This window comes from Pongo pygmaeus, chromosome 4 (genome assembly GCF_028885625.2).
Source record: "Pongo pygmaeus isolate AG05252 chromosome 4, NHGRI_mPonPyg2-v2.0_pri, whole genome shotgun sequence".
NCBI classification, from domain to species: domain Eukaryota; kingdom Metazoa; phylum Chordata; class Mammalia; order Primates; family Hominidae; genus Pongo; species Pongo pygmaeus.
Window position 1 is genome coordinate 9,295,977 of NC_072377.2, and position 21,767 is coordinate 9,317,743.

At 41.6% G+C, this 21,767-nt stretch overlaps 1 protein-coding gene and 1 long non-coding RNA gene across 6 annotated transcripts in view; one reads left to right on the forward strand and one right to left on the reverse strand.

The window, feature by feature from the left end:
- LOC129036944 (uncharacterized) overlaps positions 1-17,246 on the forward strand; it is a 47,906-nt gene extending 30,660 nt beyond the window's left edge. The window contains exon 5 of the long non-coding RNA XR_008502693.2: positions 16,235-17,246. This is a non-coding gene — a long non-coding RNA (uncharacterized LOC129036944). The remainder of the gene's footprint in view (positions 1-16,234) is intronic.
- The window catches only part of SEMA5A (semaphorin 5A), a 516,751-nt gene that overhangs the window by 176,132 nt on the left and 318,852 nt on the right, over positions 1-21,767 (reverse strand). For all 5 annotated transcript variants that reach the window (XM_054488673.2, XM_063664657.1, XM_063664656.1 and 2 more), the window contains 2 exons: positions 17,381-17,479; positions 15,200-15,413 (listed from right to left, as the gene is read on the reverse strand). In XM_054488673.2, coding sequence (XP_054344648.1) covers positions 15,200-15,413; positions 17,381-17,479 — 313 coding nt within the window. The remainder of the gene's footprint in view (positions 1-15,199; positions 15,414-17,380; positions 17,480-21,767) is intronic.

The following is a 21,767-nucleotide window of genomic DNA, read 5'->3' on the forward strand; positions in this document are numbered from 1 at the left end:
GAAAGGCAAGGAAGAACCAGAGACACTGTGTGGCATTTCAGAGGCTAAAGCCAAGGGAGCACATAGATGAGGACAGGAAGGGAAGAGGAGGGCCATGGCAGCACTCTGGCTTTCTCTGCAGGTAAAATGGGGGCTCTCATAAGGTTGGGGCAAGAGACTGACCAAGAGCTCTGGTAGTATGAGGGAAAGTGCAATCTTGAACAGTGTGAGAAAGGGATGGAACAGACCCACCAGAGACTGGGGAAAATGGAAATTTAAACTAAACTAACTAGGAGCCAGAATTAGCCAGGAGGCAAAAATCAAGGGAAGTGAGGACAAAATAATCACAAACTGCAAAGGAACATGGTGAGGAAGGCAGAATGCTCCCAGGAAACTGCACATTGCTCCTTAAAGGACACCAAGCATGCATGCGGGAAAAATAGCAGGAGCCAGGGCTGTAAAAACAGGCAGAGCCAGATCATAGTGGCCAGGCAAGAAGAAACAGACAGAACCCACAAAGGCTTCCAGAGCTCAGGCCAGGCCTGCTGGCCCTCTCCAATCCAGCTTGTGCTGACAGCTGACAGCACCTCCCACCATCTGGGAGCCCCTGCACAGGTGCAGAAGATCAGGGGGCAGGGAGTGTGTATTCATCAGTATATAACCAATAATGCTGGTGGTGTCATAAGAAATTGTACCTGGAACTGCAGCATAAAATCCAAGGGACTTAGCTTGCTAAAGGCAGGTTTTTAGAAACATACCAGGTATTTATGATGGGTTTCTGCAAGGTGTGGTGGGAAGGTTAGAAGTCTGGTAGGTCCTTACTCAGGGATCTCTGTATCCTGGCCAGATGTCACCATGGAAAAGCCAGTACTATCATTTGCCTGAAGATTAGTTCTGGAGCTCTGGGTCCTGGGGTTGCAAAAGGCCACAGCCTGTCATGTTCTGCCCACATGTTCTGATGATGCATGCTTTGTGCCTCTGTGCTCCTCTTAGGCTAGATTATGAGAGAACTCATTTCTGCCATCCTTCCCTGCAGTCTTTTGAGATAGTAATTCAGATGTAGAATAAGCAACACAAGATCGAGCTCACTGCTGAGCTCAAGCATCAGCAATGCTTAAGAGTTTTAGCATTGTTCAACTCAATAATGAAACTTGACTTGCTGGGTCTTGCATTCTTGAGTCTTGCAGAGGAGAGAAGCACCCCTTCCCCAGAGACATAGGGGCAGGGAGGGATGCACAGTGGACAAAACAGCAGTTTAAGTGAATGCATTGTCCATAGCAGTACTCTAGAGAGAGGAAGGAAGAAACACATGTCAAACAGCCCTCTGCCCTGGGCAAAGCAGACAGGAGATCGCCATCCCCACCTGAGGACTTATGATTCTAATGGGAAACAAGAAGAAAACGCCATCGGCTAACAACGCAGATGATATGGCGGATACGGGAAGCCTGAGAAGTAAACAGATTTACTAGCAGTAGAAAAAAGAGCATTAAGATTGTCAGCAGAAAGTAAGGTGTTGTGACTTCAGATTTCAACAGTTGAGCACTTCTTCCTTCGGACGGTGTTATAGTTTAACTGTACCCATCCCCCAACCAAAAAATATGTTGAAGTCCAAACCCCCAATTTTCATGAATGAGACGTTATCTGGAAACAGGGTCTCTGCAGGTATAATCAAGTTAAGATATTCCAACATGACTGGTATCCTTATAAGGAAAGGAGAATTTAGAGAGAGGCACAGGAAGATGGCCATATGAAGATGGAGACAGACATAGGAGTGAAGCTATCATGAGCCAAGGAGTGCCTGGGGCTACTAGAGCTAGAGGAGGTAACCATGGTTTCTCCCCTCAAGGATTTGGAGAGTGCATGGCCATGCCGGCACCTTGATTTTGGACCTTCAGCCTTCAGCATTTTAAGACAATACATTTCTGGTAGTTTCTGATGGTTATTTTTATTTCTGTGGGGTCAGCGGTAACATTTTCTTCTTCATTTCTAATTGCGTTTATTTGGATCTTCTCTCTTTTCTTCTTTATTAGTCTAGCTAGCGGCCTATCTCATTAATTTTTTTTTCAGAAAACCCACTCCAGTATTCACTAATCTTTTGAAAGAGTTTTTATGTCTTGATTTCTTTCAGTTCAGCTCTGATTGTTTGTTGTGCAGATGAGCTCAGAGAGCTCTGAGCTCAGAGAGATTTGTGGGGCTCAGAGAGATTTGTCCTTTAAACACAGGCCATATATGATGCATACCTGAGCTAGGACTTTGGGGTTGATTAGTTCCTGTTTCTTCTAGCTTTGGGGTTGATTTGTTCCTGTTTCTCTAATTCTTTCCATTGTGATGGTAACCTATTAATTTGAGGTCTTCCTAACTTTTTGATGTGAACATTTAGCGCTATGCCTCTTAACACTCCCTTAGCTGTGTCCCAGAAATTCTGCTTTGTTGTATCTTTGTTCTCATTAGTTTCAATGCACTTCTTGATTTCTGTATTAATTTCACTCTTTACACAAAAGTCACCCAGGAGCATGTTGTTCGATTTCCATGTAGTTACATGGTTTTTTGAGTGATTTTCTTAGTCTTGACTTCTATTTCTATTGCACTGTGACATGAAAGTGTGCTTGGTATGATTTTGGTTTTTGTGCAGCTTCTGAGGATTGTTTTATGTCTAGTTATGTGGTCAATTTTAAAGTATGTACCATGTGACAATGAGAAGAATATATGTCCTGTAGTTTTTTGGTGGAGAGTAAATCAGATTCATTTGGTTCAATGTTGAGTTCAGGTCCTGAATATCTTTGTTGATTTTGTGCCTCGATGATCTGTCTAATACTGTCAGTAGAGTGTTAAAGTCTCACATTATTATCGTGTGTGAGTCTAAGACTAATTGAAGGTCTCTAAAAACTTATGAATCTGGGTGCTACTGTGTTGGGTGCATATATATTTAGTATAGTTATGTCTTCTTGTTGAACTGAATCCTTTACCATTATGTAATGCCTGTCTTTGTCTTTTTGATCTTTGTTGGTTTGAAGTCAGTTTTGTCTGAAATTAAAATGGCAAACCCTGCTTTTTTCTCTTTTCCATTTGCTTGGTAGATTTTTTTCCATCCCTTTATTTTGAGCCTATGGGTGTCACTTCATGTGAGACAGGTCTCTTGAAGAAAGCATACTATTGAGTCTTGCCTCTTTCTCCACCTTGCCACTCTGTGCCTTTTAAGGGGAGCATTTAGCCTGTTTACATTCAAGATTAGTATTGATATGCATGGATTTGATCCCATCATTATGTTGTCAGCTGGTTATTATGTTGGCTTGCTTATGTGGTTGCTTTATGGTGACACTGGCTGCGTGTTTAAGGGTGGTTTTGTATTAGCTGGTAGCAGTCTTTCCTTTCTATATTTAGTGCTCCTTTCAAGATCTCTTGTAAGGCAGGTTTGGTGGTTAACAAACTCACTCAACATTTGCTTATCTGAAGAGAATCTTATTTCTCCTTCACTTAGGAAGCTTAGTTTAGCTGGATATGAAATTCTTGGTTGAAGACTTTTTTTTATTTTTAATTTAAGAATGCTGAATATAGGATCCCAATCTCTTCTGGCTTGTAGGGTTTCAGCTGAGAGGTCCACTGTTAGCCTGATGGTGTTCCCTTTGTAGGTGATCTGTCTTTTCTCTCTAGCTGCCTTTAACATTCTTTCTTTCATTTCGGCCATGGAAAATCCAATGACTGTGTGTCTTGGGGATGATCTTCTTGTGTAGAATCTTGCAGGCATTCTCTGTATTTCCTAAATTTGACTGTTGGCCTCTCTAGCAAAGTTGGGGAAGTTTTCATGGATGATATTTGAAATATGCTTTCCAATTTGTTTGCTTTCTTCCCCTCCCTTTCAGGGATGCTGAGGATTCATAGATTTGGGGTCTTTACCTCTTTACATAATGCCATAATTCTCAAAGGTTTTGTTCATTCCTTTTATTCTTTTTTCTTTGACTGTCTTATTTCAGAGAACCAGTCTTCAAGCTCTGAGATTCTTTCCTCAGCTTGGTTTATTCTGCTGTTAATACTTGTGATTGCATTGTAAAATTCTTGTATTGAGTTATTCAGCTCTGTCAGACCTGTGAAGTTCTTTTTTATACGGGCTATTCCTTCCTTCAGCTTCTGTATCACTTTATTATAATCCTTATTTTCCTTAGATTGCATTTTGCTGTACTTCTAAATCTCTAACTTCATTCCTATCCATATTCTCACTTATAAATGAGAGGTAAATGAAGAGAACTTATGAACACAAAGAAGGAAACAACAAACACTGGGGTCTACTTGAGGGTGGAGGCGGGGAGGAGGGAGAAGAGAAGAAAATATAACTATTGGGTACTGGACTTAACTCCTGGGTAATAAAATAATCTGTACAACAAAACCCCATGACATGAGTTTACCTTTGTAACAAACCTGCACATATCCTGCAGAACCTAAAAGTTAAAAATTAAATAAATTTTTTTAAAAAAAGAGAATAAATTTCTATTGTTCTGAGCTACCCTGTTTGTGGTATTTTGTTTTAGCAACCTAGAAAACAAGCACAGGCACTGTCCAAAATGTCACTGAAGGTATGGCTTGATGAAACAGAATTCACTGGTGGCTGTCTGCTGGCTGCCGGGAAGTTTGGGCAGAACAGTGCCCAGTATATGAGCACACAGTAAAAGTTAGTGACTGCTCTACTGGGTGTTTCATCAGTTTGCCCAATAACCAGTGGAAACATGCAGAGGGACTACCTAAATGCATAAGCAAATTGTCTCATACACAATTTAATCACAGTTAATCTGAATGCAAAAATTTTGCTGACTAAGGTTAGCAGCTGCTATACCCTCCCAACTTCTCCTGCTGAGACAATTTTCTTTCCTCAACACAAAAAGGTTGCAAAAAACTGAAAAGCATGCAAAACAAAGAAGTGAGTTTTGTTCATCATTATATGTAAGCAGCTGCTAGCTGAGCGGTGGCCTTCTAGAGGATCCAAGTCCTGCTAATGTTCTGGAAGTCGCAAGATTAGATGGTGATGGATGTAGCTTGAATGTGCCAGTAAAGATGAGGAAAGAGGATGTTGGAAGGTGTCAGTAATTCAAGAACCACAGGCCCAAATAATCACTCATTTATTCAGTCACCAAACATGTATTAACTCCCTACTACATCTCAGACATTGTATCGGACTTTGGGGAGTTCACAGTAGCTCCTCTTATTTGTGGAGTACTAACTATGGGCCAGACACTAATACTTATCACCTTTGTTGTCCCACTTTATTCTCACAATGTCCAGGTCAGGTAGTCTGTGATCTGCAGTATGCAGATGAGGAAGCCAAGAACCAGTAAGACAAATTTATGCCCCAAGGGCCAAGCCTCAGATCTGTCTAACTCCAAAGCTTCTGCTGTCTATCTCAAAGCTTCACACCACATATTACTGGCTACTCTGTGGAGAGTGGGTCAGAGAGGGGCTAGTGCAGCATTTCAGATGAGGAAGGCTTGAACAAGCACAGAAGTGGAGGAATGAGAAGAAAGACTCAGGTCTGGGAGCCACTCTAAAAGTGGTCTCTGCAGGACCTAGGGTTGAGTGGGTCTGGAAAGAGAGGGAAGGAGTCGGCTGAGATTTGCAGATGTCTGGCTCAGATGAGGGGTGAATCATGGAGCGTGCTCTCGGCTAAGTTTTGTCTCCCAAAACTTATGTTAAGGTCCCAGCCCCCAGTACTCCAGAACTTAACTATACTCAAAAACAGGGTCTTTAAGTGGGTAATTAGGTTAAAATGAGGTCATTGGAGTGGGCTTTAATCCAATATGACTGCTGTCCTTATAAGAATAGGAAATTAGGAAGCAGGCATGGACAGAGGGAAGACCATGTTTAGAAGATATAGGGAGAAGATGACATCTACGAGCCAAGGAGAGAGGCCTCAGGAGACACCAATCCTGCTGACAGCTTCCTCTTGGACTTTTAGCCTCCAGAAGTTTGAGCAAATAAATGTCTGCTGTTTAAGCACCCAGGCTGTGATACTTTGTCATGGCATCCCTAGAAAACTAATACAGAGCCCATAACCAAGATTGAAAAACAAAGAAATGAACACGAATGGGGTAGGCTGAGCTGAAAGTACTGCAAGGAGCATCCAGCTGGAAGTGAACATCGCATCTGTGGACTAAGTCAGAGCTGAGACCAGATCAGTGAATGGTCCTCAGTAAGCAGGCATGGTGTGAGTCAGGGGAGTTAAAATTTTGGAACAGAAAAAAAAATGTGTTACATATACACCATGGACTACTACTCAGCTATAAAAAGGAATGAAATAATGTATTTTGCATCAACTTGGAAGGAGCTGGAGATCATTATTCCAAGTGGAGTAATTCAAGAATGGAAAAACAAATATCGTATGTTCTCACTTGTAAGTGGGAGCTATGCTATGAGGATGCAAAGGCATAAGAATGATACAATGGTCTTTTGGGACTTGTGGGAAAGATTGGCAGGGGAGTGGGGGATAAAAGAATACATACAGGGTACAGTGTACACTGTTCAGGTGAAGGGTGCACTACAATCTCAGAAATTACCACTAAATAACTTCTCCATGTAACCAAAAACCATCTGTGCCCCAGAAATTACTGAAACCGAAAACTAAGAAAAAACAACAAAAAAACTTTGGAATAGATGGGAATCCAAGAAAAGCATGTGGAATGAGAAGAGTGGGCAGAAGGAAGGGATTGAGGACAGAATTCCCAGGGATCAGCAAAGCTTAAAGACCAGCTGAAGGAAAAGAGTCAAGGACAGGGCAGGCACTCAAGCCACAGGGTGAACTATCTAAGGATGGTGCAGCATAAACTTTCTGTAAAAGAAACTTCGAGGCAACAATGTCATCTTTCCAATAAGATAGTTAAGGTAATGGCTGGAAATCGGTCCTCAAATAATGTAACTAGACACTGCGGGACTGGGGAGAACCACCGCAGTGCTGCATGGTGGGGTGCAAAGTGCAGAGAAGATGACAATTGCCTGAAGATGGGAGTTTAAGACTGCTGTCCTCAACAAAGTCAGCCAATAATGAAGGGCAACTGATGGGGCAGGGACTTACCCTCCACTCCTCCTGTTTCTGCTGAGAGAAAATTGCCACTGCATGGCCACCAAAGCAGGAAGACCTACCCCTTCACCATCCCATTGTAGCCTCCTTCTGGAACAAGTCCAACTCTCAAATTTGATTTTGCTGACTTGGTTGAAAGCTCAAGAGAAAAATCTGAGAGCATCATTTAATGGGTCCTTAAAATCACCATGTGAAACTGGAGCATTCTTGGACACGGCAGAACTAAGGGTGTTTGTTTTTAGCTTGTTGGGGTTTTTTTGTTTTTGTCTTATTTAAGAGAAAAGGCACCCGAACTTTTTCTTTTTTTTTTTTTTTTCTTTTTTTTTTTTTGAGACAGAGTCTCGCTCTGTCACCCAGGCTGGAGTGCAGTGGCGCGATCTCGGCTCACTGCAAGCTCCGCCTCCCAGGTTCACACCATTCTCCTGCCTCAGCCTCCCGAGTAGCTGGGACTACAGGTACCCGCCACCATGCCCGGCTAATTTTTTCTATTTTTAGTAGAGACGGGGTTTCACCATGTTAGCCAGGGTGGTCTTGATCTCCTGACCTCGTGATCTGCCCGCCTTGGCCTCCCAAAGTACTGGGATTACAGGCGTGAGCCACCACGCCCGGCCCCCCGAACATTTTTCTGAAATCATGAGTCATCATTAGAAAGGAAGAAATTTGAGGTTATGGTGAAAAGAAAGATAATGCATAAGGCAGAAATATTGTCCAAAAAATGAAAATTACTCCAGAACACAGCAGAAAGAATCAGCTACAGACCCCGAGTGACAAGGAGAGGTAAGTTTGAGGGCTTACTGGGAAAAACCCTTTAGAACCTAACATTTCTCTGTAAAGTAGGAGGAAAGATAAACCCATTGAGAATCCCTGGGAGAGGCTGGGAGAGGACTGGAGTGGGGGTAGCTGCAATGGGAGAGGACAGGAACTGGGGTGCTTACACCATTACGGAGCTGCCCTGAGGGCCTCACTGAAGATAGAGGCTCCACCTTTTCTGCTGCACTTTCCACCACAGGACGATTCTCTCTAGCACCCCAGTGTTTAAGAGACACAGAAGCCAAGGGGTGGGCCCCCCTGGGGCTGGATTTCGTGGGAGTCAGTGCAGGCGGGCAGGAGTGGAAGGAGAACTAAAGGAGGAAGACCTGAGACAAGGGCATCTGGCAAAGAACAGATGGGATGGAAAGCCTGTGTCCCAATTAGGCCAGGGAGGATAAATATCCCTGTGTTCAGGCTCAGCAGGGGATGGAAGCAGAACCTAGTGTGGTTAGAGACCAGAATCCATCCTGGATGGAGGATCAATTAGAGAAGCAAATCAGGGCCAACTAGGAGTGGAAATAGTATCTCAGGGCTCAGCAGTAGCACAAAGCGCCCTAACAAAACACAGCAGAGGTATGAAGACAACACTTCATATGCAATAACTCAGGGTCTTCAGGCAGGGCTCTTGGTTTTCTACCCTAGGAGAGAGGGTCTTCCCAATGCAGGCCAGGGAAGGAGTGTGGGGTAGGGCGGTGGAAATGCTGCTTTCCTGAGAAATGCAGGCTGTTCATTGTCATGCAAATTGTGCTGCCCTTATGGCCTGAGTGGTAGAGCCACCCTATTGACCTCTGAATTACTTTCAGTGTCTGCAGTTATCAGATCTTAGAAATGAACAGCAGAATGTTTTAGGAATCGGAATCATTAATATCTTTGTAAATCAAATAACAATGTTTTGCCTACCACAACTGTGATAAACACTGTCTTAGCTCTTCCATTGCCTGGATGGCAACACATGACTCTCCAATGGAAAAGGAGAATTCACAGCTGCTGACAACCAGGAGGCTGACCAATACTGACCACCTGATCAGCTGGTGGTCACTCAGTCACATGTAAGAAGGCAGCTAGTGTTTGTAACTCATGCTATGACCTGAATTGTTTTTCCAGGATATTCTTTTTTTTTTTTTTTTAATCTTTTTATTATTATTATACTTTAAGTTTTAGGGTACATGTGCACAATGTGCAGATTAGTTACATATGTATACATGTGCCATGCTGGTGTGCTGCACCCATTAACTCACCGTTTAGCATTAGGTATATCTCCCATTGCTATCCCTCCCCCCTACCCCCACCCCACAACAGTCCCCAGAGTGTGATGTTCCCCTTCCTGTGTCCATATTTTCTCATTGTTCAATTCCCATCTATCAGTGAGAACATGCGGTGTTTGGTTTCTTGTCCTTGCGATAGTTTACTGAGAATGATGATTTCCAATTTCATCCATGTCCCTACAAAGGACATGAACTCATCATTTTTTATGGCTGCATAGTATTCCATGATGTATATGTGCCACATTTTCTTAATCCAGTCTATCATTGTTGGACATTTGGGTTGGTTCCAAGTCTTTGCTATTGTGAATAGTGCCACAATAAACATACGTGTGCATGTGTCTTTATAGCAGCATGATTTATAGTCCTTTGGGTATATACCCAGTAATGGGATGGCTGGGTCAAATGGTATTTCTAGTTCTAGATCCCTGAGGAATCGCCACACTGACTTCCACAATGGTTGAACTAGTTTGCAGTCCCACCAACAGTGTCAAAGTGTTCCTATTTCTCCACATCCTCTCCAGCACCTGTTGTTTCCTGACTTTTTAATGATTGCCATTCTAACTGCTGTGAGATGGTATCTCATTGTGGTTTTGATTTGCATTTCTCTGATGGCCAGTGATGCTGAGCATTTTTTCATATGTTTTTTGGCTGCATAAATGTCTTCTTTTGAGAAGTGTCTGTTCAGATCCTTTGCCCACCTTTTGATGGGGTTGTTTGTTTTTTTCTTGTAAATTTGTTGGAGTTCATTGTAGATTCTGGATATTAGCCCTTTGTCAGATGAGTAGGTTGCGAAAATTTTCTCCCATTTTGTAGGTTGCCTGTTCACTCTGATGGTAGTTTCTTTTGCTGTGCAGAAGCTCTTTAGTTTAATGAGATCCCATTTGTCAATTTTGGCTTTTGTTGCCATTGCTTTTGGTGTTTTAGACATGAAGTCCTTGCCCATGCCTATGTCCTGAATGGTAATGCCTAGGTTTTCTTCTAGAGTTTTTATGGTTTTAGGTCTAACGTTTAAGTCGTTAATCCATCTTGAATTAATTTTTTTATAAGGTGTAAGGAAGGGATCCAGTTTCAGCTTTCTACATATGGCTAGCCAGTTTTCCCAGCACCATTTATTAAATAGGGAATCCTTTCCCCATTGCTTGTTTTTCTCAGGTTTGTCAAAGATCAGACAGTTGTAGATATGCGGCGTTATTTCTGAGGGCTCTGTTCTGTTCCATTGATCTATATCTCTGTTTTGGTACCAGTACCATGCTGTTTTGGTTACTGTAGCCTTGTAGTATAGTTTGAAGTCAGGTAGCGTGATGCCTCCAGCTTTGTTCTGTTGGCTTAGGATTGACTTGGTGATGCGGGCTCTTTTTTGGTTCCATATGAACTTTAAAGTAGTTTTTTCCAATTCTGTGAAGAAAGTCATTGGTAGCTTGATGGGGATGGCATTGAATCTATAAATTACCTTGGGCAGTATGGCCATTTTCATGATATTGATTCTTCCTACTCATGAGCATGGAATGTTCTTCCATTTGTTTGTATCTTCTTTTATTTCATTGAGCAGTGGTTTGTAGTTCTCCTTGAAGAGGTCCTTCACATCCCTTGTAAGTTGGATTCCTAAGTATTTTATTCTCTTTGAAGCAATTGTGAATGGGAGTTCACTCATTATTTGGCTCTCTGTTTGTCTGTTGTTGGTGTATAAGAATGCTTGTGATTTTTGTACATTGACTTTGTATCCTGAGACTTTGCTGAAGTTGCTTATCAGCTTAAGGAGATTTTGGGTTGAGACAATGGGGTTTTCTAGATACACAATCATGTCGTCTGCAAACAGGGACAATTTGATTTCCTCTTTTCCTAATTGAATACCCTTTATTTCCTTCTCCTGCCTAAATGCCCTGGCCAGAACTTCCAACACTATGTTGAATAGAAGTGGTGAGAGAGGGCATCCCTGTCTTGTGCCAGTTTTCAAAGGGAATGCTTCCAGTTTTTGCCCATTCAGTATGATATTGGCTGTGGGTTTGTCATAGATAGCTCTTATTATTTTGAGATATGTCCCATCAATACCTAATTTATTGAGAGTTTTTAGCATGAAGGGTTGTTGAATTTTGTCAAAGGCCTTTTCTGCATCTATTGAGATAATCATGTGGTTTTTGTCTTTGGTTCTGTTTATATGCTGGATTATATTTATTGATTTGCGTATATTGAACCAGCCTTGCATCCCAGGGATGAAGCCCACTTGATTATGGTGGATAAGCTTTTTGATGTGCTGCTGGATTCGGTTTGCCAGTATTTTATTGAGGATTTTTGCATCATTGTTCATCAAGGATATTGGTCTAAAATTCTCTTTTTTGTTTGTGTCTCTGCCCGGCTTTGGTATCAGGATGATGCTGGCCTCATAAAATGAGTTAGGGAGGATTCCCTCTTTTTCTATTGATTGGAATAGTTTCAGAAGGAATGGTACCAGTTCCTCCTTGTACCTCTGGTAGAATTTGGCTGTGAATCCATCTGGTCCTGGACTCTTTTTGGTTGGTAAGCTATTGATTATTGCCACAATTTCAGATCCTGTTATTGGCCTATTCGGAGATTCAACTTCTTCCTGGTTTAGTCTTTGGAGAGCGTATGTGTCGAGGAATTTATCCATTTCTTCTAGATTTTCTAGTTTATTTGCATAGAGGTGTTTGTAGTATTTTCTGATGGTAGTTTGTATTTCTGTGGGATCAGTGGTGATATCCCCTTTATCATTTTTTATTGCGTCTATTTGATTCTTCTCTCCTTTTTTCTTTATTAGTCTTGCTAGCGGTCTATCAATTTTGTTGATCCTTTCAAAAAACCAGCTCCTGGATTCACTAATTTTTTGAAGGGTTTTTTTTGTCTCTATTTCCTTCAGTTCTGCTCTGATTTTAGTTATTTCTTGCCTTCAGCTAGCTTTTGAATGTGTTTGCTCTTGCTTTTCTAGTTCCTTTAATTGTGATGTTAGGGTGTCAATTTTGGATCTTTCCTGCTTTCTCTTGTGGGCATTTAGTGCTATAAATATCCCTCTACACACTGCTTTGAATGTGTCCCAGAGATTCTGTTACATTGTGTCTTTGTTCTCGTTGGTTTCAAAGAACATCTTTATTTCTGCCTTCATTTTGTTATGTACCCAGTAGTCATTCAGGAGCAGGTTGTTCAGTTTCCATGTAGTTGAGCAGTTTTGAGTGAGTTTCTTAATCCTGAGTTCTAGTTTGATTGCACTGTGGTCTGAGAGACAGTTTGTTATAATTTCTGATCTTTTACATTTGCTGAGGAGAGCTTTACTTCCAAGTATGTGGTCAGTTTTGGAATAGGTGTGGTGTGGTGCTGAAAAAAATGTATATTCTGTTGATTTGGGGTGGAGAGTTCTGTAGATGTCTATTAGGTCTGCTTGGTGCAGAGCTGAGTTCAATTCCTGGGTATCCTTGTTGACTTTCTGTCTCGTTGATCTGTCTAATGTTGACAGTGGGGTGTTAAAGTCTCCCATTATTAATGTGTGGGAGTCTAAGTCTCTTTGTAGATCACTCAGGACTTGCTTTATGAATCTGGGTGCTCCTGTATTGGGTGCATATATATTTAGGATAGTTAGCTCTTCTTGTTGAATTGATCCCTTTACCATTATGTAATGGCCTTCTTTGTCTCTTTTCATCTTTGCTGGTTTAAAGTCTGTTTTATCAGAGACTAGGATTGCAACCCCTGTCTTTTTATGTTTTCCATTTGCTTGGTAGATCTTCCTCCATCCTTTTATTTTGAGCCTATGTGTGTCTCTGCACGTGAGATGGGTTTCCTGAATACAGCACACTGATGGGTTTTGAGTCTTTATCCAATTTGCCAGTCTGTGTCTTTTAATTGGAGCATTTAGTCCATTTACATTTAAAGTTAATATTGTTATGTGTGAATTTGATCCTGTCATTAGGATGTTAGCTGGTTATTTTGCTCGTTAGTTGATGCAGTTTCTTCCTAGTCTCGATGGTCTTTACATTTTGGCATGATTTTGCAGCGGCTGGTACCGGTTGTGCCTTTCCATGTTTAGTACTTCCTTCAGGAGCTCTTTTGGGGCAGGCCTAGTGGTGACAAAATCTGTCAGCATTTGCTTGTCTGTAAAGTATTTTATTTCTCCTTCACTTATGAAGCTTAGTTTGGCTGGATATGAAATTCTGGGTTGAAAATTCTTTCCATTAAGAAGTTGAATATTGGCCCCCACTCTCTTCTGGCTTGTAGAGTTTCTGCCGAGGGATCCGCTGTTAGTCTGATGGGTTTCCCTTTGTGGGTAACCTGACCTTTCTCTCTGGCTGCCCTTAAAGTGTTACTTTGAGAAAAGAGAGAGCGCTCCCAGTTGCTTTTTATTTTGCTTCTGGCAAATGCTAATTACAAAGCCTTTATTGGGATAGGGATTCTTGATTTCTAAGTGGAAACTTCCTTGGCCAGTCAGAATCAACAAACAAATGGAAAGAACAACTTGAAGCTGCACAGATGAAAGTTTCAGGGCCAAAAGGGGACCATCCACATAGAATCAATTGATTCAGTTGAAGCCAGTTCAACAGAAATGATGTTAATGGGAGAAATCTAGTTAGCACTTCAGTTTGGGAAAACAATTCATGTTTCCCTTTGGAAGCAATAGAGTCATTTAGTTTACTTGAGAAAGTTAATGATGAGGACATCCTTTTTTTTTCTACAGGACAGTCTTTTAAAGGCAAACTCTGATGGTTAGGTTGACTGTATTATTTGGCAAAATATTTGCATTGAATACATGTACACGTATCCATGGTTTTGCATATATGATGAGTCTAAAGCAGTGGTTCTCAACTAGAGTTAATTCCCCCCTCCCAGGGGGTACTGAAAAATTGCTGAAAACATTTTTTGTTGTTACAACTGGGCAGAGGAGGATGCTACTGGCATACAATGACTATAGGTTGAAAATGCTGCTAGCCATCCTACTATGCCAAGGACAAGACCCCCCGCCCTGTCCCACGACTAAGACAATTTGGCCCAAAACATCACTAGTGCTGAGGTTAAGAAACTCTGGTCTACATAATCAGCTGGTATGTGGCAAAAGTCTACTAACTCTCAAGATTTCACCTTTGTACAAACTATCAAATAAATGCTTGGGGCAACGGATTACACATGGTACATATACATTGCCTTTGTAGATGAATGTGTATGTATGTGTGTGTGTGTGACCACACTCACACATGAATGCACAGATATACAGAGGGCTGCATTTCAGCTGACACACATCAGGACTTTGTACACAGCGAACCTCAATTTGGATGGTTCTCACCATCTTCTGATTGCTTAGTAAGCAAGTGTCCAAGTTCTGGCCCAGAACTGAAAGAAGCCTTCTAAAGGTTTCTGGTTTCTTTAAAAAGAAATATACAGATGAAAAGGGGACAGGGATGTGGCTCTTCTTTGAGTGGATATTGCCACATGTGGATGCAATACCTGAATTTGCAGCAACGATTTTGCAACCACAAGCAGAGGTGGCCTGAGGGCCCATCTGCCAGACTGTGGATGGCAGAGACTGCAGTGAATACTCGCCTCCTTATTAACTCCCGAGTCACTGAATGAATAAACCCTGATGATGCCTACTACTAACTTCTAAGTAGGTGAGTTGATACATTGTTTACATTTTTAATTCTCAAACTTTTTGTAATTACCTATAGACAAACACATTCTTTTATACAGTTGCTGAAAATTACATGCCATGTTAGTAATTTCCACTTCTAGACACATAAAAAGGAAGTTAAGAAGTAATGCACAGGAGTCTACACATATCTATGACAAGCTGTCAAATTTTCTAGACATTAAACAACAATATAGAAAAAAACCAGCTAGTTTCTATAAGTGTTCATATCAACATTAGCCATATTATCATGGTCTAGAGTGTTGGGAATATCACTTCTCTTCCAAATACTAAATAGCCATATGATGTCCTTTTTATCGTTAGTCCTGAACAAGCTACACTTTGATTTCTTTAGAAGATGAAGAATTCATTTCTATTTAGAGTGTTGTAGTTTGCTTTTGAGTACCAAATCACCAGGAATCAAAGACAAATGAGGTGGGAAAGAGGGAGTGACTGAAGGCTTACCATTGAGCCATTTGGAGTTGTACTGCGCCGTGCGGAGAGGAGGTAAAATGCCCAGGCTTCGGTAAATGGCAGGATCACGTCCTGGAAAATCCATGGCCGTAGCAGCATAGAGCTCCCCGCCAGCTGTGAGGAGTGCTGTGGAATTGTGCTGGGGACTGTAGGGACAGCGGGCCATGCCACTGATCTGATCGTGGATCTCAGTCAGGTTGCTCAACTGTGGGGGAGGATGAGAGGGAAAGCAGTTATCTCTGCACAAGCCCCTTTAGTGATGCTTATGGATCACACCCACCATAATCCCAGTGATGCTTGTGCAACAGCCTCTTGGGGGCCCATGGGGCGAGATGACCAACTTTTACATTCCAACTGATGAAAACAGCCTGCTCTGCTCATGGTAAGAGAGTTCATCAATCAGTCTCTTTCTCATCACTTTAGAGTTACTGAACCTCATACCACTGAATACTCACAAAATAAGAAATAAGATCATTGTATATATGCCTTTGATTCATAATGCACAAGTATTGCATACTTTTCCCCTTGAATTTAAAAACCAGTGTCAATATTTACAGAAATAGGATCAGAATAAAGAATTATGTATAATTGTCTGGGTGCAGTGGCTCACGCCTATAATCCCAGCACTTTGGGAGGCCGAGGTGGGCAGATCACGAGGTCAGGAGATCGAGACCATCCTGGCTAACACAGTGAAACCCCATCTTTACTTAAAAAAACAGAAAATACAAAAAATTAGCCAGGCATGGTGGCATGCATCTGTAGTCCCAGCTACTCGGGAGGCTGAGGCAGGAGAAACACTTGAACCCAGGAGGCAGAGGTTGCAGTGAGCCAAGATCGTGCCACTGCACTCCAGCCTGGGAGACAGAACGAGACTCTGTCAAAAAAAAAAAAAGAATTATGTATAATATAAGTGAACCAAAATATAATGAATAGCCCCGAAAAATGTGCTCACAAGTAAGGATGTGTGGATATTCAACACTATGTGGCCCACATTTCCAACACTTTTTCTTTTTTTTTTTTTTTCAGTTTTCGGAGAGATATCTAAGCATCTTGGAGTCATTTCGTATGAATCCAGCTTCCCAAATGCTGGATTCCCAACCAATCATTGAATGAGAAAACCTCATGGGTACTGGCAGAATCTTTGCTCAATTCGGTTCTTGGTTCTCGCCTGAGAGGTATTGGAGCAGAAGGGTCAGGGCCGGTAGGCGCAGGCACGCTGCTTGCTCTGCTATGAGATGTGTACCCGGGTAAGTTCCCTCAGCTCTTTATGTCTCAGATTCTTCTTTCATAAAAGGGGGCCCCAAAGAGTAGCGATCTTGTGGGGCAGATGTTGAGGACTTGAACCATGGCACTGGTGAAAGCGCCCAGGGCAGGGTGTGGCACCTAGAGAGTTCCCTGAGCTTCACACCCCTTATCATCCATCTCCTCCCTTTATTTCCAATAACTGAATGCTAACCTGAAATCATGAACAGTAAAAGCAGATGGCCAATTAAGGTCTTGAGGAAAGTTGTGCAACCAGAGAATGAACATATTTCTTCATGATATTCCCAGAGGAAGGTTGCATTTATACCCTGAATTAGGAAGATTCCACGTGTGTTCTACTGACCCTGCCATGCTACTGCTATGGTGTGTGCAGCTGAAAATTACTCTGTCAATGATTGCCAGGTTAAAGACAAGAAAGAGGGTCAGTTATAACTGGACTTTGCCTAGGGTGCAATTTCTTAGTTTGCTTATTTTTTTTTACATACTTCTTATCCAATTTGTAGGCTAATTTTTTCTTCCCTTGGATTGTGATTTTAGACCATTTGAATAATTTTAATAAATATAAATAACAGTAACAGTATCTCTACCATAAAGCAAAATAAGACAAAAAATAATATGTTTAGGATTAAGATTTAAAGTCACTGGTGAGAAAAATGCTGGTTGAAATAATTTAGAAACATATTTAAGTTTAATTATACAAGTTATAATTATTTCCAGTTATTTACCTAATTGATGGTCCTGATTAGAAATACATCAATAAATCAAATATTTATTCAATTTGACAAAAACTGCTTTTGAATTGAACAGCAACACCTTGGTGTATAGAAATTCATTTAAAACTAATATTTTAACACAATGTTTTGCCTCTTCTGATATTAAATTCTTTTGAGACACAAAAGGAAGCCATACCGAGCGGTTGGTGCAGACAGGTGTGAATGCATTGGTCCCACAGGTGAATAACCGGTCGCCACCCACCAGAAGCACCCGGATATAGTTCTGACATTCCTCCTGAGGGAAAATAAATAAATTAATTTAAAAATATATATATATATATATGTATAATGAAAAACATGCTAACAAAGTCTGAGCACAAGAAGAATGGTGAGAATGAATACATTTTATCTAATAAATATGTAAGCCATTAATAAAATGTAAACCATTAAAAAAACAAACCTTTCAGATATTGACCAAAAAATAACAACAGAGCTATTAAACAATTTGATTTTTATCAAATAAATTTACTTGCTGTATCTGCACCTTGTTTGATAAAGAATATGAACATAAATACATGTTCAATTAAATTCTCAAAGCATGCATCTAATTTTGACAGAAATGATTTCATTTTGAATTGTATCTGATAGTAGCACAAATGCTAAATAGCCTTGGACGGGTATTAGGAAACTAAATAAAAGGAACCTATTAGATGCCACTCGTGAAACAGTGCCTTGGAAAACTTCCTCAGGACTTTGAGAAAATGCTGCAAGTGCTTTTTGATCAGGTCACATGAGAAACTCTGTACACAAACCAGAACAAATTTTACTTTATGGGATCAAACTGCATATTTTAAAAACATAGCAAGTATCTATATGCATTTTTAATTCATTGATTGAAAAGTGAAAATATGCTTAATGAGGAAAAGATGTTCGAAACATTTGGGACAAAACCCTAGGCTGAGGGATACTCCAAGAATGGAGTACTTTCTGTGGTTGCAAAGTGTTCTTAGAAAACCCTAGGTATGGTCACAGTAGTGATGGACATGTGAGCTGGAGAGCTCCTCACTTATTCAGCAAGCATTCACTGAGTAGCTCCTCTTTGGTAGCCACTGGGTTAGAAGTCTCAATCCAGGCCCCTGGCAGACAAATACGGGTTCATGACAATTACCACAGATCTGTCCATGCGCTGTAATGAGGAAACACAGAGGAATAGCATATTACATAGCTCCAAAGGAATAGGGAAGGGAAGAGGTGTAGAGAGGCTTCCTGAAGGAGTTGACAACTAAGTGTTAAATAAAGTGTAAGATTTAGTGAGGCTTCCTGGAGGGGGTGCTTGTAGGACACCTGTCGGACTTTACTGAGCAAAGGAGGGAAAAGACACTCCACGCAAGAGGAGCAGACTGTGTGAAGGTGTCGTGGCTAGAGAAAGCATGGCGCTCTCATTGTGTACAGAGGAGCTCACATAGAAGCCGAGAAGCCTGAAACAGGCCAAGTGTGCCCAGGTAGTGAGTTCACATGTTACTCTGAATGTGAAAGGAGCCATTACATGTTCTGACTGCGTGAAGTATTGATGAGCTCTCATGTTTTATCACTGAAGAAGCACTCAGAAACCAATGTGCAGGATAAGCTGAAGACAGAAGCCTGGAGTCAGGAAGCCAAGGAGGAAGTCACTTCCATAACTCAGGCTCTTGTCATCTCATGCCTAGACCAAGGTGGTGGGTGTGAAAGGACAAAGCCAGAATAGTGAGTCAATTGCACACCATGGCGAATGAATGACGCACGAGGTATGAAAGATGCTGCATGATAACATGATGATTTGAATCACATCATGCTGGAAATCAGGGGGATCTGGATGTAATGGTATAGCTCATCTTCTCTTCAACCAAATGGACCCCCACTCTAGATGAAAGTGTTAATTTCCCATAACCCAGTCTACTGCATAGCAGCGAGACAGCGGGAATGCATAGTGCTAATTTCTGTATTTTCTTTACTAGAGACAGGGTTCTGTCATGCTGCCCAGGCTGGTCTCAAACTCCTGGGCTCAAACGATCCTCCCGCCTTGGCCTCTCAAAGTGCTGGGATTACAGGTGTGAGCACCACTCCTGGCTCAGATTGGCTTTCTAAATGTAAAGGGAAATACCAAGGGTGGATTATCCTCCTAACATTATTCCTAACAGTAATAGTAACCACTTATCATTGGAAGCTGAACTGAGAAAGACAGAAAACAACCACAAAGATCTAAGTAGACTTCAGAAGAATTACCAAATGCTCGTAAACAGTAGTAAGAAGATCTCAGTGAATCTGGTAACTGAGAAAGGTACACCAGAGGTGGGAGGCTTGTCTTGTTTTTTTCTCTTTTGTTTTTATTCCTGGGGAAAGGTCAAGAGAGTTCTAAAGGGAAAGAACAAAACAAAAGACTTCAAAGAACCACACAGTTCCTCCTTCCCAGGCTGAAGAGAACACAGGAGGGCCAGGGAAGAAACCAGAGGGGTACGGGAGCCTGTAAAGACAGGCAGAGTGAGGATGAAAGAAGGAAGCCTATGCCTGTCAGAGGAGACCCACAAAGACATCTTCCAGAACACAGGGCAGAGCAAGCTGATGGACTTAATGGATGACATGTTAATGACACCATCATAAGGACTGGGATGGAAAATTACAAACAGTAGAGAAGGGTGGGGATTTTGTTTGTTTTTTGCTGCTGCTTTTAGAACTCTTTTAAAAGCAAGGCAAGATGTAAAAGAACTTTTTCTTTTATTAAAAAAAAAAAAGCAAGAGCTTGCCCCAAGGTAAACCACAAACAACATGGGCAAGGGTAATTTGTTCCAGGAGAATCATCTGGACTGAAAAGATGTGATTTCAAAGCAGAGTTCTACAGCCCTGGTGAAGAGAAAGCAAGGGCCTCCAGTCAATCATGGAAAGGAGAATAACCAAGATATTAAATATGGTGTTTACGTTAATTTCCCAAAGGAAGAACAAAGTGCAAATAAGACTGCAGGTTGCTTTCTTTTGTTTTTGTTTTTTGAGACAAGGGCTCACTCTGTTGCCCAGGTTGGAGTGCAGTGGCACAATCACGGTTCACTGCAGCCTCAACTGCTTGGGCTCGAGTGATCCTCTCACCTCAGTCTCCCAAGTAGCTCAGATTACACGTGTATGCCACCACCCTTGGCTATTTTTTTTTTCTTTTTTTTTTTGTAGAGACAAGGACTCATTATGTTGCCTAGGCTGGTCTCGAATTCCTGGGTTCAAGGGATCCTTCTGCCTTGTCCTCCCAAAGTGCTGGGATTGCAGGCATGAGCCACAGTGCCTGGCAACTGTAGGTTAACATTCCTGAAGACCACTCACAAGGTTGATGAAGAACCAGCATGTTGGTCGGGATGTGTGATAACCATGGTAACCATGGTGCAGCAGTGTGCCAGGGAGGGGCAGTGCAAACCCAGCTGGTAGTGTAAGAATATCAGAGAAAAAGTAAATGAGGAAAGGGACAGAATTATTTCAATTAGGGCAGAGAATGAAAGAACACGTTCTGATCATTAAGACCACGTGAGAATACATGAAGACACTGGCTCTATTATTGGTGATGAGCCACATCCCCATGTGTCACTGGTGTGCTTCACAGAACTGAGTGAGAGTGTAGAAAAAAAGGAGGAAGATGTCAGGGATCCAGATGATCAGGCAAGGAGGTCTGTGCAGAATTTTTATAAAATGATGGAAGGTGGCCCCAGCCCTACGGAACCCAGAGGAGCCTGTGGCAATCAGGAGCTAATGAAGGAAGGTAATAGTGTAGTTGGCCCCAGCCTTAACTAGAGGTCTGAGTTATCACCAATAACGGTAGGTGTGCTCATTCACTGAGTCCTACAGGGCAATGAACGAGTGGAGGTGGGTGGTATTCGAGTTTCTTCTTAACTGTCAAGAGCAGAACTCAGTCACCCAACTGGCTAAGGGTATCTCACATATTTCCCATTCTTACTCCCTTAAAGGCATCCTCATATTTAATTCACAGATTGTGAATTCCAGATGTGAATTCCAAACAAATTCATTTAAAATAATAAATGTTTTGAAAAGAGAGCTTGGGACAAGTTCAACTGAAACAGAATGTGAAAACACAGGAAAAAAAAAGAAAGTAGAAGTATTTAGCTTTTGAGCAGAAAATAAATTTGGGAATTGGACAGTCAATACTGTGAATAAAAGGAAATGAGTGGCTGGGCACGGTGGTTCCATGCCTGTAATCCCAGCACTTTGGGAGGCCAAAGCGGGCAGATCACCTGAGGTCAGGAGTTTGAGACCAGCCTGGCCAACATGAAACCCCATCCCTACTAAAAATACAAAAATTAGCCAGGCGTGGTAATGCATGCCTGTAATCCCAGCTACTACTCAAGAGACTGAAGTGGGAGAATTGCTTGAACTCAGGAGGCAGAGCTTGCAGTGATCCAAGATCGCACCACTGCACTCCAGCCTGAGTGACAGAGCGAGACTCCATCTCAAAAAAAAAAAAAAAAAAAAAAAAGGAAATGAGTAACAGTTCCAGGCTGTGTAATAATTAGTCTCCTCTTGATGATGTTTTGAAAACTCAAATTCTCTTGCAG